This window comes from Neofelis nebulosa, chromosome 1 (genome assembly GCF_028018385.1).
Source record: "Neofelis nebulosa isolate mNeoNeb1 chromosome 1, mNeoNeb1.pri, whole genome shotgun sequence".
NCBI lineage: Eukaryota > Metazoa > Chordata > Mammalia > Carnivora > Felidae > Neofelis > Neofelis nebulosa.
In genome coordinates, this window is record NC_080782.1 from 34,599,992 (window position 1) to 34,615,458 (window position 15,467).

A 15,467-nucleotide genomic window follows, 5' to 3' on the forward strand; every position below is an offset into this window, starting at 1 on the left:
AAGAGAAGGCAATCCTTCTTTTATAGCATTGCTCTCAAATCATCTCAGGCCATAAACAATAGAACTTAGAAAATATTTTGTGAGTCCATCTGGCACCTCCTAGACTATGTCAAGATTCCCTGGGCTGGAGGATGGGGGAAAGAGGATGAAAAGGCATATAAAGAGAGAAGGTGGTGGTGCCAGAGTCTGAAGGGCCAACTTGGAAGGTCATCTCAAACAGGAATGGAGTCAGCACGTGAGGACTGCCTTGTCTCCCTCCTGTCATGCCCTTTCATGCCCTTTCAGCCGACATGGCATGGATAGAACACCCAGCAGGAGTTCCGCCTGCCTGGGCCCTCATCTTTGTCTATGTGAGCAACTCCTGTTTTAAAAACTCTAGACACTGGGAAGCACCCTACTGCTCTCGCAGAGCCCGGAACCCTAGAAATCAAGGGACTGGAGAAGAGAAGGAGAGCCACCTTGTACTCAGGTGGGATAGAACAGGACCAGTTCAAAATCAACATCCACCTGACTCCTGCCACGGTATAGGACTGTGATGATACAAACACCTTCTAGAATCTTTCCTCCTTCTTTCATTCTGGCTGTCCTTCTTTGCCTGGAACATTTGGGTTGTTGAGCCATAGCTGAGACTCAAAAAGGACTCTTAAGGAACAGAATTTTCCATTTCTTTGATTCCTTTAAAAATGGGAGTATCTTATGTGATGCATTCTTGGGTCCTGAGTTCCTTCCTTCCTTTTGCCTTCTCTGTACTACTTGCCATGTACCACTCACCATGTGCTGCTCTCCACACCCCAGGAATCTTTTATTCCAGTGCTAAGAAGCTTGGTTTCTTTAGATTGTTGTTTCAACATTTCTCTCTGGTTATAAACTCGGCTTTGTGTTTGGAGCCCTGTAAAAGAAAAAAAAAAAAAGTCATTTTGTAAGCCCAAGCTGTTTAGAAGCTGTTAGATAAACGACATTATAACTGGCTGTCAGTAGTAAAGTAAACAGTAAAAAGGTAGCATGACTGGCTGGTCCTTCAGATCTCAGACAACCTAGAACTGGACTTTTGTACTTTCTGCTGAGAAAAGCATGTGGTGACTGGGAGTTTGATGCTTTACAAAACGACATGCTCATGCACAACGATATTAACTTTCTGAAGCACTTTGACAACTTCTCCTGTCACTTTGTTTTCCTACGGTGAAAAGTGGTGGACAGGCTCGTATTTGACAGATGAGCTGTGTTCTGCGCGGGGCAGTTAAACTGCGTTCCCTTAGTCATACACAAGGACAGTCCTCCGGCTGAGGCCTGTGTCCGGACACCCTGTAGCCCCGTGCACTGGCTTCGGGACAGACGTCTCTCCTAACAAGCCTTGTGTTTTTGGCAAATTACTTCATCTCTCTGTCTCTGTTTTCTAACCTCTAAAATAAGATCCTGTCTACTTTTAACTATCTTTTTACCCAGGAAGCAAGAGTTTGGAAATTGGTTGCAGGTGGAGAGAGGCAATGTTTGGTTGGCTCATCACGCTTTCCGAGCTATCCTGCTCGTCCTTTTCCCATTCCTGCAGATAGCTAACTTTTCTGTAAGTGTTCTTTTCAATTTGTTGACTGCACTTCATGCTCTTTTAGGTCCTGCCTTCTTTTTGGGAACAGGGGTGGGCGGAGAGGAAGGAAGTGTCCTGCAACTACCAATATTTTCCTCTAGGAGGAGCCGCGCAGCCCAGAAGAGAGTGACACGCACCAACTCCAACTCCTCGCCGGGGAACGCTTCATCCCAGCTGCTCGGAATGCTTGGCCCGGACGGCGCTCCGCGCCTCCGCAGCGGGTCTCGAACCGGTCGCCCCGAACTCCCGCTTCACCTCGCGGCGGCAGCCCGGGTCGCGGGGGCGGCAGGCCCGGCCAGGAGTGACCCCTGGTGAGCGGCGGCCGCCGTTTCCCACCCATCCCCTCCCGTCCTCCCTTCCCGTTTCACCCCGCCCCCTCCTCCTCCCCAAGCCTGACAGCCCGCGAGCTGCCAAGCAGGGCGCAGCCATGGGAAGAGGAGGCGGTCTAGGGAGCGGCGGCGGCGGCAGCGGCGGCTGCTGGAGCGGCGGCGGCGGCGGCTGCTGCTGAGCCGAAGCGGCGGCGGGGACCCCGGGCTGGGGCCACGCAGGCCGGAGGCCCCCGCGCCCTCGGCCCCAGCGCGGAAGCGAACCCGCGCCCTCTATCCGGAGGCGAGGCTCGGAGGTACTGGAGGGGGGCTGAGGGAGTCGGGCTCTTCTTTCCCCCCTTTTGTGCCAGGGAACCTGGGAGTGGACCCTGGGGCACCAGTTGTTTATGAAAGTGGGGGTCTGGATTATGTATTTACACGAGTAATTTTTTTCCGGGTGACTTGGGGGTTGGCTGTGCTCCCCTCCTCCTCGCGAAGTTGTTTTCTGCTGGTGGGTTGTCGTAACCCGATCCACGCTGTGTGTGTGTGTGTGTGTGTGTGTGTGTGCGCGCGCGCGCGCGCGCGCGCGTGTGTGTGTGCACGTTGGTGGGGGGCGTCAGGGAGTTGGGGGCCACAGGCGAACCATCCCACGCTGGCGCCTGCTGTGACCGATGTTTGCGGTGTCTGGAGGGGCTGCCTCCGAAGCCAGTTTTGTTGAAGTCGTAAAAGTTTTGCGAGTGTTTCTATTTGACATCATCAGCGGTGCTGGGGCAGGAACTGCTGAGGCTGCCGCTGCTGAGCGGGGAGAGAGGTCTCTGGCGGCGCGACCGGAGGAGAGGGGAGGTCGTCGGGCTGTGCTCGTCGACACCGTGCGCTCCTCCCCAAAGCGCACCGCCCTCTGCGCCTTTGTGCAGGCTGCAGCCACGCTTTGGCACCCGCGGAGCTGGGGTCAGTAGAGTCACTGCCACCAGTACCCATGAGCTGGAGTGGGTGGAAGCCGTGGCGAGCCGAGCACCCCCAGCCCCGGACACACTAGTGGTTATGAAATCAACCAGGCTCAAAGTTTTGACAGAACTGCCCGGATCTTGAGAGCTGCGAGTGAGTGGGGTAGCGGCGTGTCAGGGGAGAGGGTGCTGGCCACGCGTGCAGGGTGCCAGGCAGGGTCACCACTCCCGGGCGCGTGGGGGAGTCTAATTTGGGGCGAGTGCTTTATATATAACCGGAGTGGGGGACGCCTTCTCGGGCCGGGCTGCGGGAGTTGGTAACTTGGCTCCGGGTTCGTGTGCTGAATGGGTGTACGTGAGCACTGTGTGTGCGCGCGCGTGTGTGTGCGCCTGGGGAGGCGTGTCGGCGCCTGAGCCAGTAGGGTGTGCAGGGTGGGAGGAGGAGGCCAGAGAGGTGCCGCCCGCCCGTTTGTGCAGCCAGGAGACCTTGGAAGGGACAGGGAAAGGTAACGGGAGGCCAGAGGGTTGGGAAGTCGCAACCCTGCGTAGGATTTAAATACCACGGACTTTAAAACACTAACTAAACCCGTTGCCTTTGAGGAGCTGAGGGCTAGAGGTGAAGGTTCCTGAAGCTCTCAGGAGACTTGCAGAGGAGGACGAGGGTTCGAAGACGTGTGTATGTGTAGGCACAGAATCCTGGAGGCCCAGACCCAACTTGGAGCTGTGGATCTGAGATTCCCGGGGTGCTGCTGTGCACAGTCCAGAGACTACATGGTCTCCGTGATGTTTACCTTTAGAATCCCTGGCATGTGTGCCTGGGAAGGCACCCGTCTCTCCTCAGACATGTTGTGGCAGCTGTGCCCTAAGCGATTGGTGTTCTAGGCTAGTTTCCACCTGGGTCACCCTGCAAATCCTTTTCTCTGGAGTGCCAAGGTATATAGACCTTGGAGGTAACTAGTAGGAAACATTTTCCAGAAATTAAGACGCTGGATAGCAACAAAATAAAATAATTTAGTAGACAGGACTGTTGGTTCCATCTTTTCTGTGATTGGGGATTTGTTTCCTTTTGAGAAAAGCAAAGCTTGGTGTTCCCAGGTTAGATTTAAAGTTGGTGTTCCCAGGTTAGATTTAAAGGGGGTCTCTGGTTTCTCTTCAGATGGACTTTAGATGGAGCTGGAAGGATGTGTTTTCACCCAGAGACCCTTGGAAAACATCGTTTGAGTTTAAGCACCACCCATCCCTTATCTCCTTCCACACTTGTAAACTTTTGATTCACATAAGTCTAAGGAAAGTTGGTAAGTCAACATTCAGCTTTTCATTTGGAGTAAATATATCACAGTGAAATTATAGTTTAGGTCTACTGAATGTCATGGAAAGCCAACACTTAATAGGTAAAGGTATGAAATAAAAGTCTGTAAATGCAGTGACAAAGTGATGACTCCAGTGTATTTTTTTTTTCAAACCGAGCATAACTTTGTCTTGCAAGTATTTGTTCTAGGCAGAACTTGGGGTTGTGTTTTTGATTATTTGTGTGTAAACAGCAGACTCCACATCATAAACCACTTAGAATGGATGCTAGACATCTTCTCCATGCTATCTCTGGTGCTTGTGTTAACAGATGTTTACGGTGCTTGGTAACCTATGGGATTGTCATGTGCAGTGTCTTGTTAGGTCAGGACATAATGTTTATAGCAGAATGTAATAAATGGAGCCCCAGTTGCAGCCTGCTTCTGCCAAGTGCATGAAACACCCCAGCATGGAAACAAACCTTGAAGTTGGTCCAACTTGGCAAGTCTTTTTTGGCTATCTGCTGGTAAGCATTGTTAATGTAAAGATAAATCTGAGTGATACAGTGAGAATGTGGCACAGCAAATTGCTTAACTTAGAAAAACAGGCATGGGTTATATTGATTAAATCTGCTATCCTGAAGATTAAGCTTCTCTGGTCATTCTGCTAGTAAATTGCACAATTATGGAGACTTGGTTTAGTTTTAGAGAACAGTTAAAAACATGTCAATAATGAAAATAACTTAGTGTGTTTACATATGTCCATAAAAATTGTCCCTTTTTTTTTAAAAAAAAGAGAAAACTCTATAATCTCTATGGTAGTTATTTAAGTAATATGAGATTTCAAATCATCTAATCACTTTCGGAATATTGAAGAGATAAGAATTGAAGTTTGGGGTGCTTGGATGCCTCAGCCGGTTAAGTGTTTGACTTCAGCTCTCTGCTCAGGTCATGATTTCCCAGAGTGGGTTTGAGCCCACCTCAGGTTCTCTGCTGTCAGTACAGAGCCCACTTTGGATCCTCTGTCTCCCTCTCTATCTTCCCTGGCCCCGCTCATGCGGACGCACGCTCTCTCTCTCTCTCAAAAGTAAATAAACGTAAAAAAATGAGTTGAAGTTTGGTAAGGCTTTGGAGTTAGCCCTCTGTTTATTGTGTAAACAAAACAATGTAGGATGTCTTGTTGGCAAGTCATTTTTTTTTGGACCTTGGACAATATAATATCAATGATGTGCCCAATAAAATGGTTGATGAGTATGAGCCAACTTCAGAGGTACCTATCATATGGATGAACTTCCACTTCAGTAGCCCTTTCTATAAGTGGGCCAGCCCACCTCTTCTTGAAAATAATCAGAGGGGGGAATCTTGCTTCTGTCCACTGGCCTGTCCATTCTAGGAGAGATTCATTTTTAGAAAGTTCTGCTTTGCATTAAATCAACATTTTCTGCTACCTATTGACCTACTGTTCAGTTGCTGGAGCAACACACAATGAATCTAATCTTTCTTCCTTTTAAGTGCTGTATTTGAAAACAAACATTATGCCCCTTCTTCCTGAATACCTTTTTTTTTCTTGCTTATTCTTGCAGCTATTCTCACCCACAGTGGGGTCCCACCCTTCCCTGCCCTGACCAATATGCCCTAGAGTCCGCATTTATGCTGCCCCTCATCATGGTTGTCATCTCAAACACAGATATGAAATCCTTAGTTCTAGACTTTCTGTATCCATTAAGGCAGGTTAATCTTCATGTACTATTTTAGCCATCTCATTACACTGTTCACTAATTTCAAACCTGTAAACAAGATAACAATTTAGTCTTTTCAGATTATTAGTCATCCGTAGTTGAAACATTATAATTGTTTCAAAATATCTTTAAACTGTACTTCAATAATAAAAAAAATTTTCTTTTCATGCCTGAACTTCCTATAAATCTATGGAAAGTGTCTTCCTGTGCAGGTGTATAGAATTCTACATGCAATGAAAATGGCTGCTTAATTTCTCCCTGTCAAGGAACACCAAGCCAAAAAAAAAACCAAAAAAAAAAAAAAAAAACAGACGTAGAATGTTCTGGAGACAAGCAAATTGAAGTTGCATATCATGGACAGGTAGGGACTACGAGGTATTATTTTCCTGGACCTTATTGTGTCTGCTTCCACAAGCATGAGTCAGTACTAGTAATCAGGCATTTACTGATGGCTCATTCTGTCCAAGTCAGACTGTATGCCATCTGGCCCTAAATGAGGTAAAAGTACAACTGACAGAAATGCTTCCTTCGGCAACTGGGATTTAAGATGTACATACAGGATATGACTGAGTCAACAACCTCTTCTTCCCCTGGAGGTAAATGGCTTGCGATGTGGCAGAGAAGTCCAAAGCAGGTATATCACTGCATCAGTTCTAAGGAAGGTTCCTCCCTCCTGCTGTGTGTCTGGATCCAAGTCAGACAAAGGCTCTGATGGTCTTCACTTACCAAGTTCTAACCTTCTTGGGGGAAGGAAGCAAAGCTGGTATATACAGGGGGAGAGGGTGTGGTTCAAAGGCAAGTACTTTGAGGCCCATTGGACCCTAGTTTGAATTTGAGCTTTACCACCAATGTGCGGATTAGCTCCTCTGAGACTCACTCTTCTCCTCTGTGAAAATTACGATGCTTACCATCCTGGGCTGAGGTATTTCCACACAACCTCTGTAGCATTTATGGCATTGCACTGCACATTAGACACCTGCCTGACATGATTGATTTCCCTTTTATGTATCTGTCTGGGGCTTCCCAAGGAAGTTATGTTTCCCCTGCTACCAGCTGAGAATCTGCCTCAGCTGAGAATCTTCTGTCCTCTTGCAAGAAATGTTTATGGTTGATGATGATGACAATGTTTTTCTCAGCAAGTCTGAGTGTGAACAAAATAACCATTTTTCTTGGCAAAGAGAGAAAACCAACCTGTGATATAGGCTGACATCTGGGCCTATCAGAAGCTCCTACTTTGTGCATTGACCTTTTGTCAGAACAAGGGGCCAATGCAGTCTTGTTCTCTTTAATAAAATTGTTCATGCTGTTCCCCCTCGTGTGTGTGTGTGTGTGTGTGTGTGTGTGTGTGTGTTTGCAGTGAGATTGCTCACTAAGCCCCTTGAATTATGATCTCCATCTATATTACATTTTCTTCTTTGCTTTATTTTGTTCTCCTATAAAGGGAGGAAATAACCAATGGTAAAGTACATATTTTTTTTAAAGCTCAAAAATTTATTTCACAACTCTCCACTTCCTATTTAGCCCCAACCTCCTGCAAAAATGAACAAACAAACAAAAGATTGCAGTACATCCCCAACAAGTTCTTAGACATGCAGTTTCCAACCCAAAGTTCTACTTTGGTATAAGAAACCCTCAGCTTAGGATGGCATAATATGAAACAATAGTAAACTCGATGTCAGGGAACTTGTGTGCCTTCAAGCTGTGCCTCAAATGGGCAATGTGATTTTTGCAAACTATTGAACTTTCCTGGGTTTCATATTTCTTACACATTCATAACAGACAACAGCAACAAAAATGAGGAATAAACAAGATGCCTTCTTAGGATTCTTTACAGGGCTATGATTTGAATTCATTTGATTACTGAATTTCTCTTTTCTCTCAGCTCCTTTGGGACTTTGCTTGAAACTCTTTAAGAACAGCTATTTCATTCGCTTTCAGTTTCGTGGTCTACTTTTTCATTATCTGTCTTCCTTGCTAGTAAGGGTTCCTCGAAACAGGAAATAAATTTTATTCATTTTTATATTTTTCCGTCCTTTGCTGAATGCTTGTAAACACAGCAGCTGTGGAAAGAGTGTTAGTGTAATTAACGTGGAATGCTTTGGATAGTTGAGCTATAATTCATATCACTTATTTAAGATACAATTTTCATTAAATTTTTTTTTATTTTCAGAGAGAGAGAGCACAAGTAGGGGACATGGGGAGAGGGAGGGTGAGAGAGAATCCTAAGGAGGCTCCATGCTTAATGTGGAGCCCAACATGGGCTTGATCCCATGACCCTGGGATCATGACCTGAGCTGAAATCAAGAGTCAGATGCTCAACTGACTGAGCCACCCAGGTGCCCCAATAATTTTCGATATAAGCATCGAGAAATAGCGTTTGCTTATTTTATTCCTTCACCATTAATATTTTTAATCAATTAAGGGAAACAGATAAAAATATAATCACACTATGCTTTCTGGAACCATAGCAGCTCACCAAGGTCTGATGCAGAAAATCTTTCTGAAACTGTGTTCTTTTGTTGTTTGTTTGTGGTTGACAGTTCCATGAGGAGTACCAGAATCTCAAAAGAAGGATGATGGGGTGCCTGGGTGGCTCAGTGGGTTAAGTGTCCAACTCTTGATTTCGACTCGAGTCCTGATCTCACAGTTATGGGATCAAGCCCTGAGTGGGGTTCTGTGCTGAGCATGGAGCCTGCTAAGATATTCTCTCTCTCTCTCTCTCTCTCTCTCTCTCTCTCTCCCTCTCTGTCCCTCTCTGTCCCTCTCTCTCCTTCTCTCCCTCCCTCCCTCTCCCTCTGCATTTCCCTCTCCCTTCCTACCCCTCACCCACTCATGCTCTCTCTTAAAAAAGTAAAATGTCACCAATATATTTTTTTAAAAAGAAAGAAAAAGAAGGGTGACAGAAACAGTCATGGTTTAGTTTCAACATCTTTCTTCGGTGCCTCTCACTGCCTTTTAATATAGGCAATGAAGCCTTAGGTCAGGTACCAATTTTACTTAATAATGATTTATAAGAAGTCTGTGATTTTGTCAGAAATTGTTGGGCTGTGTCTTTTTAATTAGCATCTAAACCCACCTTCAAATACTCCATTTCAAAATCATAGATAATTTCTTCTACAGAGTCCTTAAAACTTCCAGATGTGTTTACTGCTTTGATTAGGCCTTGCTTCTTTTGGTATTGACAAGACTTCAGTCAGTTTTCTTTAGAATAATATCGTTATAATCCCAATGAATTACACTTCCTAGATTGTGAATTTGTGTAAACATAAACAAATCTATCTCCAGCTGGTTGGGCTTCTGAGTGAAAAGTGTTTCCTGGTGAAGATGCTCATTTCATGGGGATTTGAGGCAGATGATAGAGAATACCCCGATAAAGCCCTTATTCAGTATTAGAACATCAAAAGATTTTGCAAGTTGAATAGGTTCTTTTCTGTAATTACCTGTGGTGGACAGCCTGCTCTGCTAGACATTTGCTATAGTGACTCCTCCTTGATTGTTTCTTCAGTTGTTTATAAAATAAAACATTGAAAATATATTTTTTAAAAACTTTGAAGAGGTATCCCTCTCTGTTCCTTTAGAATATATTAGATATATCATAAAGTCAATGGTCAAAAGAAAAATTCATTTTTTTCTTGCTTAAAAAGTGTACTTTATCATAACAAATATCATACCTATCTTTTTTTGCTTTGAGTTGCCATGTCAGAAAAAAGTAGAGTGTAACTAGTACAAGATAGACATCCGTAGCTCTCCCCCGGGATGCTTATTGAAACAAAAGATGCTAAGTGATGCAGTAAACAGCTCACATCAAGTTTGGTGATGGCAGGTGACAAACTTTAGTCAGACTTCCAATTCTGATTGCCATTGGTTAAGCAGCCTTTGTCCTTGGTCAGGATGATGGCATATGATTCTAATTCACCGTCTCTGTGGCTTCTTTAGACACCTTCAAGCTATGTTATTGTTATCCCGGAAAACCCCAATTTGGCAAAGCAGAGTGAAAAACAGTCTGGCACAACATATGTGAATGATGAATTATGGAAAGAATACTGAGGACAGAGCCTCTGCATGGCTTCTTCCCCTAGGGGTAGAGGAGGACACCAGAGTCCCTGTACAAGATGATGAGGAATGAAGAAAACATAGCACGTTGATACCTAGCATGTCAGAAAGATTGAAGAAAGAGGAGCAGGAATAAAGGCGAATGATTTCTTTCATATTCGCAGTCAGCATAGCATCTTATTTCCTTTAGAGACATTGGCAAAACCATGCTCTGCTTGTCATAGAACAGTTGTTTAATAAATATTTTTTGATGACCTTAGTTTGTAGTAAACCAGAGAAATTGAAGTGTTGATAAGAAGGATGTGGAGAGCTGGGGGCAAAGGGATATTGAACAGGTCAGGTGATGACTAGAATCTAAGCTCATAATGCAAATTTGGTATTATTCTGTTTAGGTTAATAACACCCATACTTGATGACCAGCTTTCCCAGGCGGATCCTGTTCAGGGCCTTGGCAATGTTGAGAAGTTTTTAATATTTGAAGCAAGATGGAGATGTGTTGGAGTTTTTCTGTGCGAATCAATAGGACTTGGGAGACATATACAGTTTGCCAGCTCTCAGAATGCCTCTCATCAAAGAGCATGAAATTTTAATTCTCTTTGCTTTTGTCCTGAAACTTCATTGCTTTTATTTATTCCTTATAGTACATGTAGGGTATGTGAGAATTAGGAATGTCATCTGAAAAATACTTTGAAAACTACTTGGGAAAAAGATGCTGAATAAATAAATTTTTTTATTAGCCTGCAGGATGTAAGTTTGGCCAAGCTAGTGGTATTTTTGGGATCACTGAAAAATCAAAGACAGGACATATATTTATTGAGCCATTACTGTGTTCCCAGGAATGTGCTAGACACTCTGGGGAATATAAAAGTAGTATAAGACATGACCCTTGACTCTGGGGCCTATCATTCAAGCTAGGAAGGCAACACTAATAATGTCTGTTGTGTGATTAAGGAACAGTAGACAATTATACAATTTAATGAAAAATTGTGTTACAGGGTATAAATGCTATATTTATTTTGAGAGAAAGGAGATCTGTTTGGCCTGAAGTATTTGGGGCAAGCACTTATGGGCAAAGTGGCTTCTGAATTAGTACTTAAACTATGATATAGAGAGAGAGAGAAAAAAAGAGAGCAAGACAAACCAAGAAACCGACTCTTAACTATGAACAAACTGATGGTCACCAGAGGGGAGGCGGGCAGGGGGAATGGGCTAAATAGGTGATGGGGATTAAAGAGGGCACTTGTGCACGGGGTGTTTTATGGAAGTGGTGAAACACTACATTGTACATCTGAAACTAATATTACACTGTATGTTAACTGAAATTTAAATAAAAACTTAAAAAAGAGTAATAGGCTTTTTTTAGTGCCCAGAGTCAGGACACTAAATTTCTGTAATCCCCGGGGTAGCCTTATACCCCGGGAAGAATTATATGTCCTCAAATGCCAGTAGACCACTGTTGAAAACTGAGTGCAACATCCTCACTTTATTTATAGGTGAGGAAGTGGGAGTCCCTGAGAAGTGACAAGACTTCTCTAGGATTAAAACTCCACTGTGATAGTGACAGGTTTATAACCCAGTTCTTCTAGCATTCTTTCAAGGGTTTTTTCTGCTATACCGCATTCCCACCCATAAACGTGGACTTTACCCATGGAATAGGGTGTTGTTTACCTCTGTCACTCATATGTGAGGGTGATAGTTAAGCTGTGTTAACCACCTGAGTGGGGGGGGTTGTGAACTGAGGCAAATGACACCTGACCAGCAGTTCTTTTCACTGTAAAGAAAAAGGGCTGGCAGATGCCCTCTGAGGGGCCAACCACTGTGAAAGCCTGAAGGTAGGTTGGAATTCTGGAAAGGTCGTGGAGTAGGCTTTGGAATCCCATAAATCTGGCTTGTCTGATGAGATCTGAATCCAGCTTTGCCATTTACTACCTTTGCAACTCGCAGCAAGTTCATTAAACTCTCTCGGCTTTATCTGCAAAGTGGGGATAGTGATTCTTACTTTATGAAGCTGTTGTAGTTTATAGGAGTCAAAACAATGCCCGACTCATATTGGACACTGCAGAAAGAGAAGATTCCCTGCAGCACTCTTTTGAGAGACTTGGAGAGAGGAGACTTCCTACCTTCACCCATAAAGATCACTTGGTATCTGCTTTTTTTTTTTTTTTTTTTTGCTTCCTCCGCCTTTCCCCATTCCACCAAATTTAGGGCTTTAATGAGCTCTTGAAGTGTTTCTTTTGTTTAAACTATTGAAACGTCTCTCCTTCGGAAGAGTACTACTGGCCAGAGGTTAGTTGCTCATGACTGCACTGTCAGTGTGCCTAGACTATTACTGTACAACAGAAACAAAACCTATATCCAGATGATTATTGGTGGCTTATAAAATTTGGGTTTTAAAAATCAATATTAAAAGTTATTCCTGGATGTATATGTTTGTCAGAGAGATCTCTACCAGTGTTGGGAGACCCTCCTCAGGCAAGGTCCCCTGTAAGTTCAGGGACAATTGAAAGTTGGCCAGTTGGGGTGGTAGTATTGTGGTAAAAGGCCTTTCTGGGTAAAGAACAGCCTATGGTGGTCCACTGAAAGATACAAGAGCCTGGAGGAATGCACACAAAAGCCTGAGTGTTTCAGTCCTTGACTTTGAGGAAATATGCAGACTTTGACACATAGGTACACACTTTCCCATTATTGGAACACTTTAAAATTGTTTTTCTTTGTTAAAAGATAATTCTCTAAAAGGGTAAAATGATACAGATATAAAGTGAACAGATGGAAAATGATACAGATACCAATTAATGAAGTAATTTAAAAAGATAATTGTGTAGCCATTTTAGAGGAGAACTCAAAGAACCACAAATGTATATAAAGGAATGTTGAAGAGAGTTTGCAAAATGCAATCTATCCACAGGACGGTAATCAATTACATTCCGCTGGACACAGCCGACTTGCACTGTATGGACAAAAATTATTTTTATGACTGATTTCTACAGGTTAACTTCTGTCTCCTCAGAGCTGAAAAACAGCATAGTCAAAGACAAAGGCTCTGATCTCCATAGGATCAGCTAATCCCTGGGGGCCTCAGCATTCCATTGAAAGGATAGCCAGTAATCTCCTTGCTCATTTCAAAGTCAAAAGTTTTCCTTACACCTTTATGATTCTATTGGCTTGAACTCCTAATTTGCTGATGAAAATTTGGGGAAGTGGGATTCCTATAACCTTTGGAATTCTCCATCTTTCCCAAATATATGCTTTAGTTTTAAAAACTTGTGATTATGGGAAATTTTAAGTACGTACAAAATAAAGAGAATAGTATTTTGAGCCTCAGGTACCCATTCCTCAGCTTCCAGAGTCATCAGTATTTTGCTCATCTTGTTTCATCTTTCCACCGTGGTCCTGACTATTTTAAAGCAATCCCCAGACATCTTGTGTTTTTTCATTTGTACATGTAAATACTTTAACATGCATGTCTAACAAGTAAGTCTCCTATTTTTTAGTAACCACACCGTCTATATTTTATGGGGATAGAGAGATATACTTGGAGGGGACATTATACTCTTCAGGCCTGATTTTGTGATATGTTAAGGGGTCATTTCAACAAAGTAAAATCAGTGTGTGTGTGTGTGTGTGTGTGTGTGTGTGTGTGTGTGTGTGTATCTATCTTCACAATGGTTTTCTCTTGTCATTCAGGCCCCAGCTCAAATGTCACCTTTTCAGAAAGGACAGGACCTCGTTGACCCCAATCTAATAGAGTAACCTTCCCCCAGCTAGGTCATTCTATCATATGCCCTTGTTTAGTGTTGACATTACTATCACTATTGATACTATCTTGTTTATTAGATTTCCTGTTGTTTGTCCATTTCCACTGACAAAAATGTAAACTCCTTAATAGTAGGAACTTTTTTTGTCTTGTTCACTTTATATCCTATAGAAAATCCTCAGGAAGTTTTTGTTGAATAAATAAATGAATGCCTTTTCGTAGTTAAGAGAAGTTTTTGTTAGCATTCTTCCAGATATTTAAATCTCTTTCACACATCCAAAAATGTATAGCTTTCATGTGCCAGTTCCTAGCATGTTTATAATTTGGTGATTTTCCTCATGGTATGGAGTGAGGAGCGCCTTCCAGGGACCAAAAATAATCCAGGACAGCTAGAATACCTCCCTGTAAATTACCTTGAACTGATACATGTAGTAGCCACTTTACTTTATCAGCAAATACAGTTAGGAATAATGTCTTGGTTTGGATTTCTTCCAGAAGCAGACGATGAGATAAAGATTCAGGTAAAAGTTTATTTAGAAAAGTGAAATAAGGAAGGGAAAGGAGCCAATAAAGGGTGCATTAGGAAGCAAGATACCTTCAGCCCCTGGAGTTTTTGATCTTCCCAGAGAGATTTTGGGAGCCCAGGCAAAATACACATGTCAGAGTCCCTCTCAGTGAAAGGTTTGAATATTCCCCAACCAGCTTTCATCAGGCTTAGTTCCTGATCAGTGATTCTGGGGAGGACAAAGCAGTCTCCGGATGCAAAAGCGAACCCTTAAGAGAAGAAATGCAGGTGCCAGCAGTTAGGAATTAGGCAGTGGGAAGTAGTAGAGGTGAGGGGATCTGGCTGGGGAAGGGACAGGCAACTTGTCCCGAATAAGACCATGTATTTTTTTAAATACACTTCTTGTTTGGACTAGTTTCAGATTAACAGAAACCTGTGAAGAAAAATATTCGAGTTCCTATATATTCCTTGTCCAGTTTTCCCTCATGTTGACATCCATAATCGTGGTCTAGTTATCAAAACTAAGAAACAAATATTAGTACAATGCTATTAACTAAACTCCAGACTTTATTTGTATTTTCTCTGTTTCAGCTAATGGCCTTTTTGTATTGTAGGATTCAATTTATAATATCGCATTGCAATTTTACAATTTTTAAATACTGTGCATACACTGTTTTATCTGAGCCTTCTTGTGATTGACTAGTCTTTGTAACTAGGTGGTTACGTTCTCTGAGTGAAAATACAATGATGTTGACATCCAGCATCATTGTGAGACAAGGCTATGTTTTGAAAACAAAACAAATACATCAAAACAACAATAAGAGCAAAAGTCTACTCAATAGACATATGTGTAACTGAGCCTCCATCAGTTAGCTAGGAAGTACTCATAACAGTGTGACCACTTGGAAGAAATTTGATTCTGCACATGTGTCCTGATCATCAAATATGAAGCAGGACCCCCTAAATCAGACATGACTGAGTCCTTCCAATGTGCCTAGCATTGTATGTGCGTGTTGCACTTAATTCTGCTGTGAGTCACATAGCCTTGAGACTGTTAGGCTTACTTGCTCAGGGCTCTTCAGAAATGGTAAATGACACCACTGAGATGAAAAACATCTCCTGCCTTGGCTCCTACACTCTTACTACTATACTCACTTATCCCCATTTTTCTCTGCTTGCCCAACACCTCATTGTGGTGACTTTTTGCTAGGCATGTGCTCTTTAACAAGTCTGTATTACTAAACTGCAATGGATGTGGATGCATGGTATATTTCTAAGTGAGCTGGGTTAAGCGCCAAC

At 43.1% G+C, this 15,467-nt stretch overlaps 1 protein-coding gene across 6 annotated transcripts in view; it reads left to right on the forward strand.

Annotated features, from left to right (window-relative positions):
- The first annotated feature begins 1,698 nt into the window (after positions 1-1,698).
- Positions 1,699-15,467, forward strand: part of GHR (growth hormone receptor) — a 278,998-nt gene continuing 265,229 nt past the window's right edge. The window contains exons 1-2 of one of the 6 annotated variants that reach the window (XM_058718719.1): positions 2,739-2,985; positions 3,988-4,126. In XM_058718719.1, the coding sequence (XP_058574702.1) occupies positions 3,988-4,126 (139 nt within the window). In that variant the 5' untranslated portion in view covers positions 2,739-2,985. Of the gene's footprint in view, positions 1,894-1,986; positions 2,205-2,738; positions 2,986-3,987; positions 4,127-15,467 lie in introns of those variants that run through there. The other 5 variants (XM_058718748.1, XM_058718777.1, XM_058718740.1 and 2 more) reach the window with 5 other exon arrangements.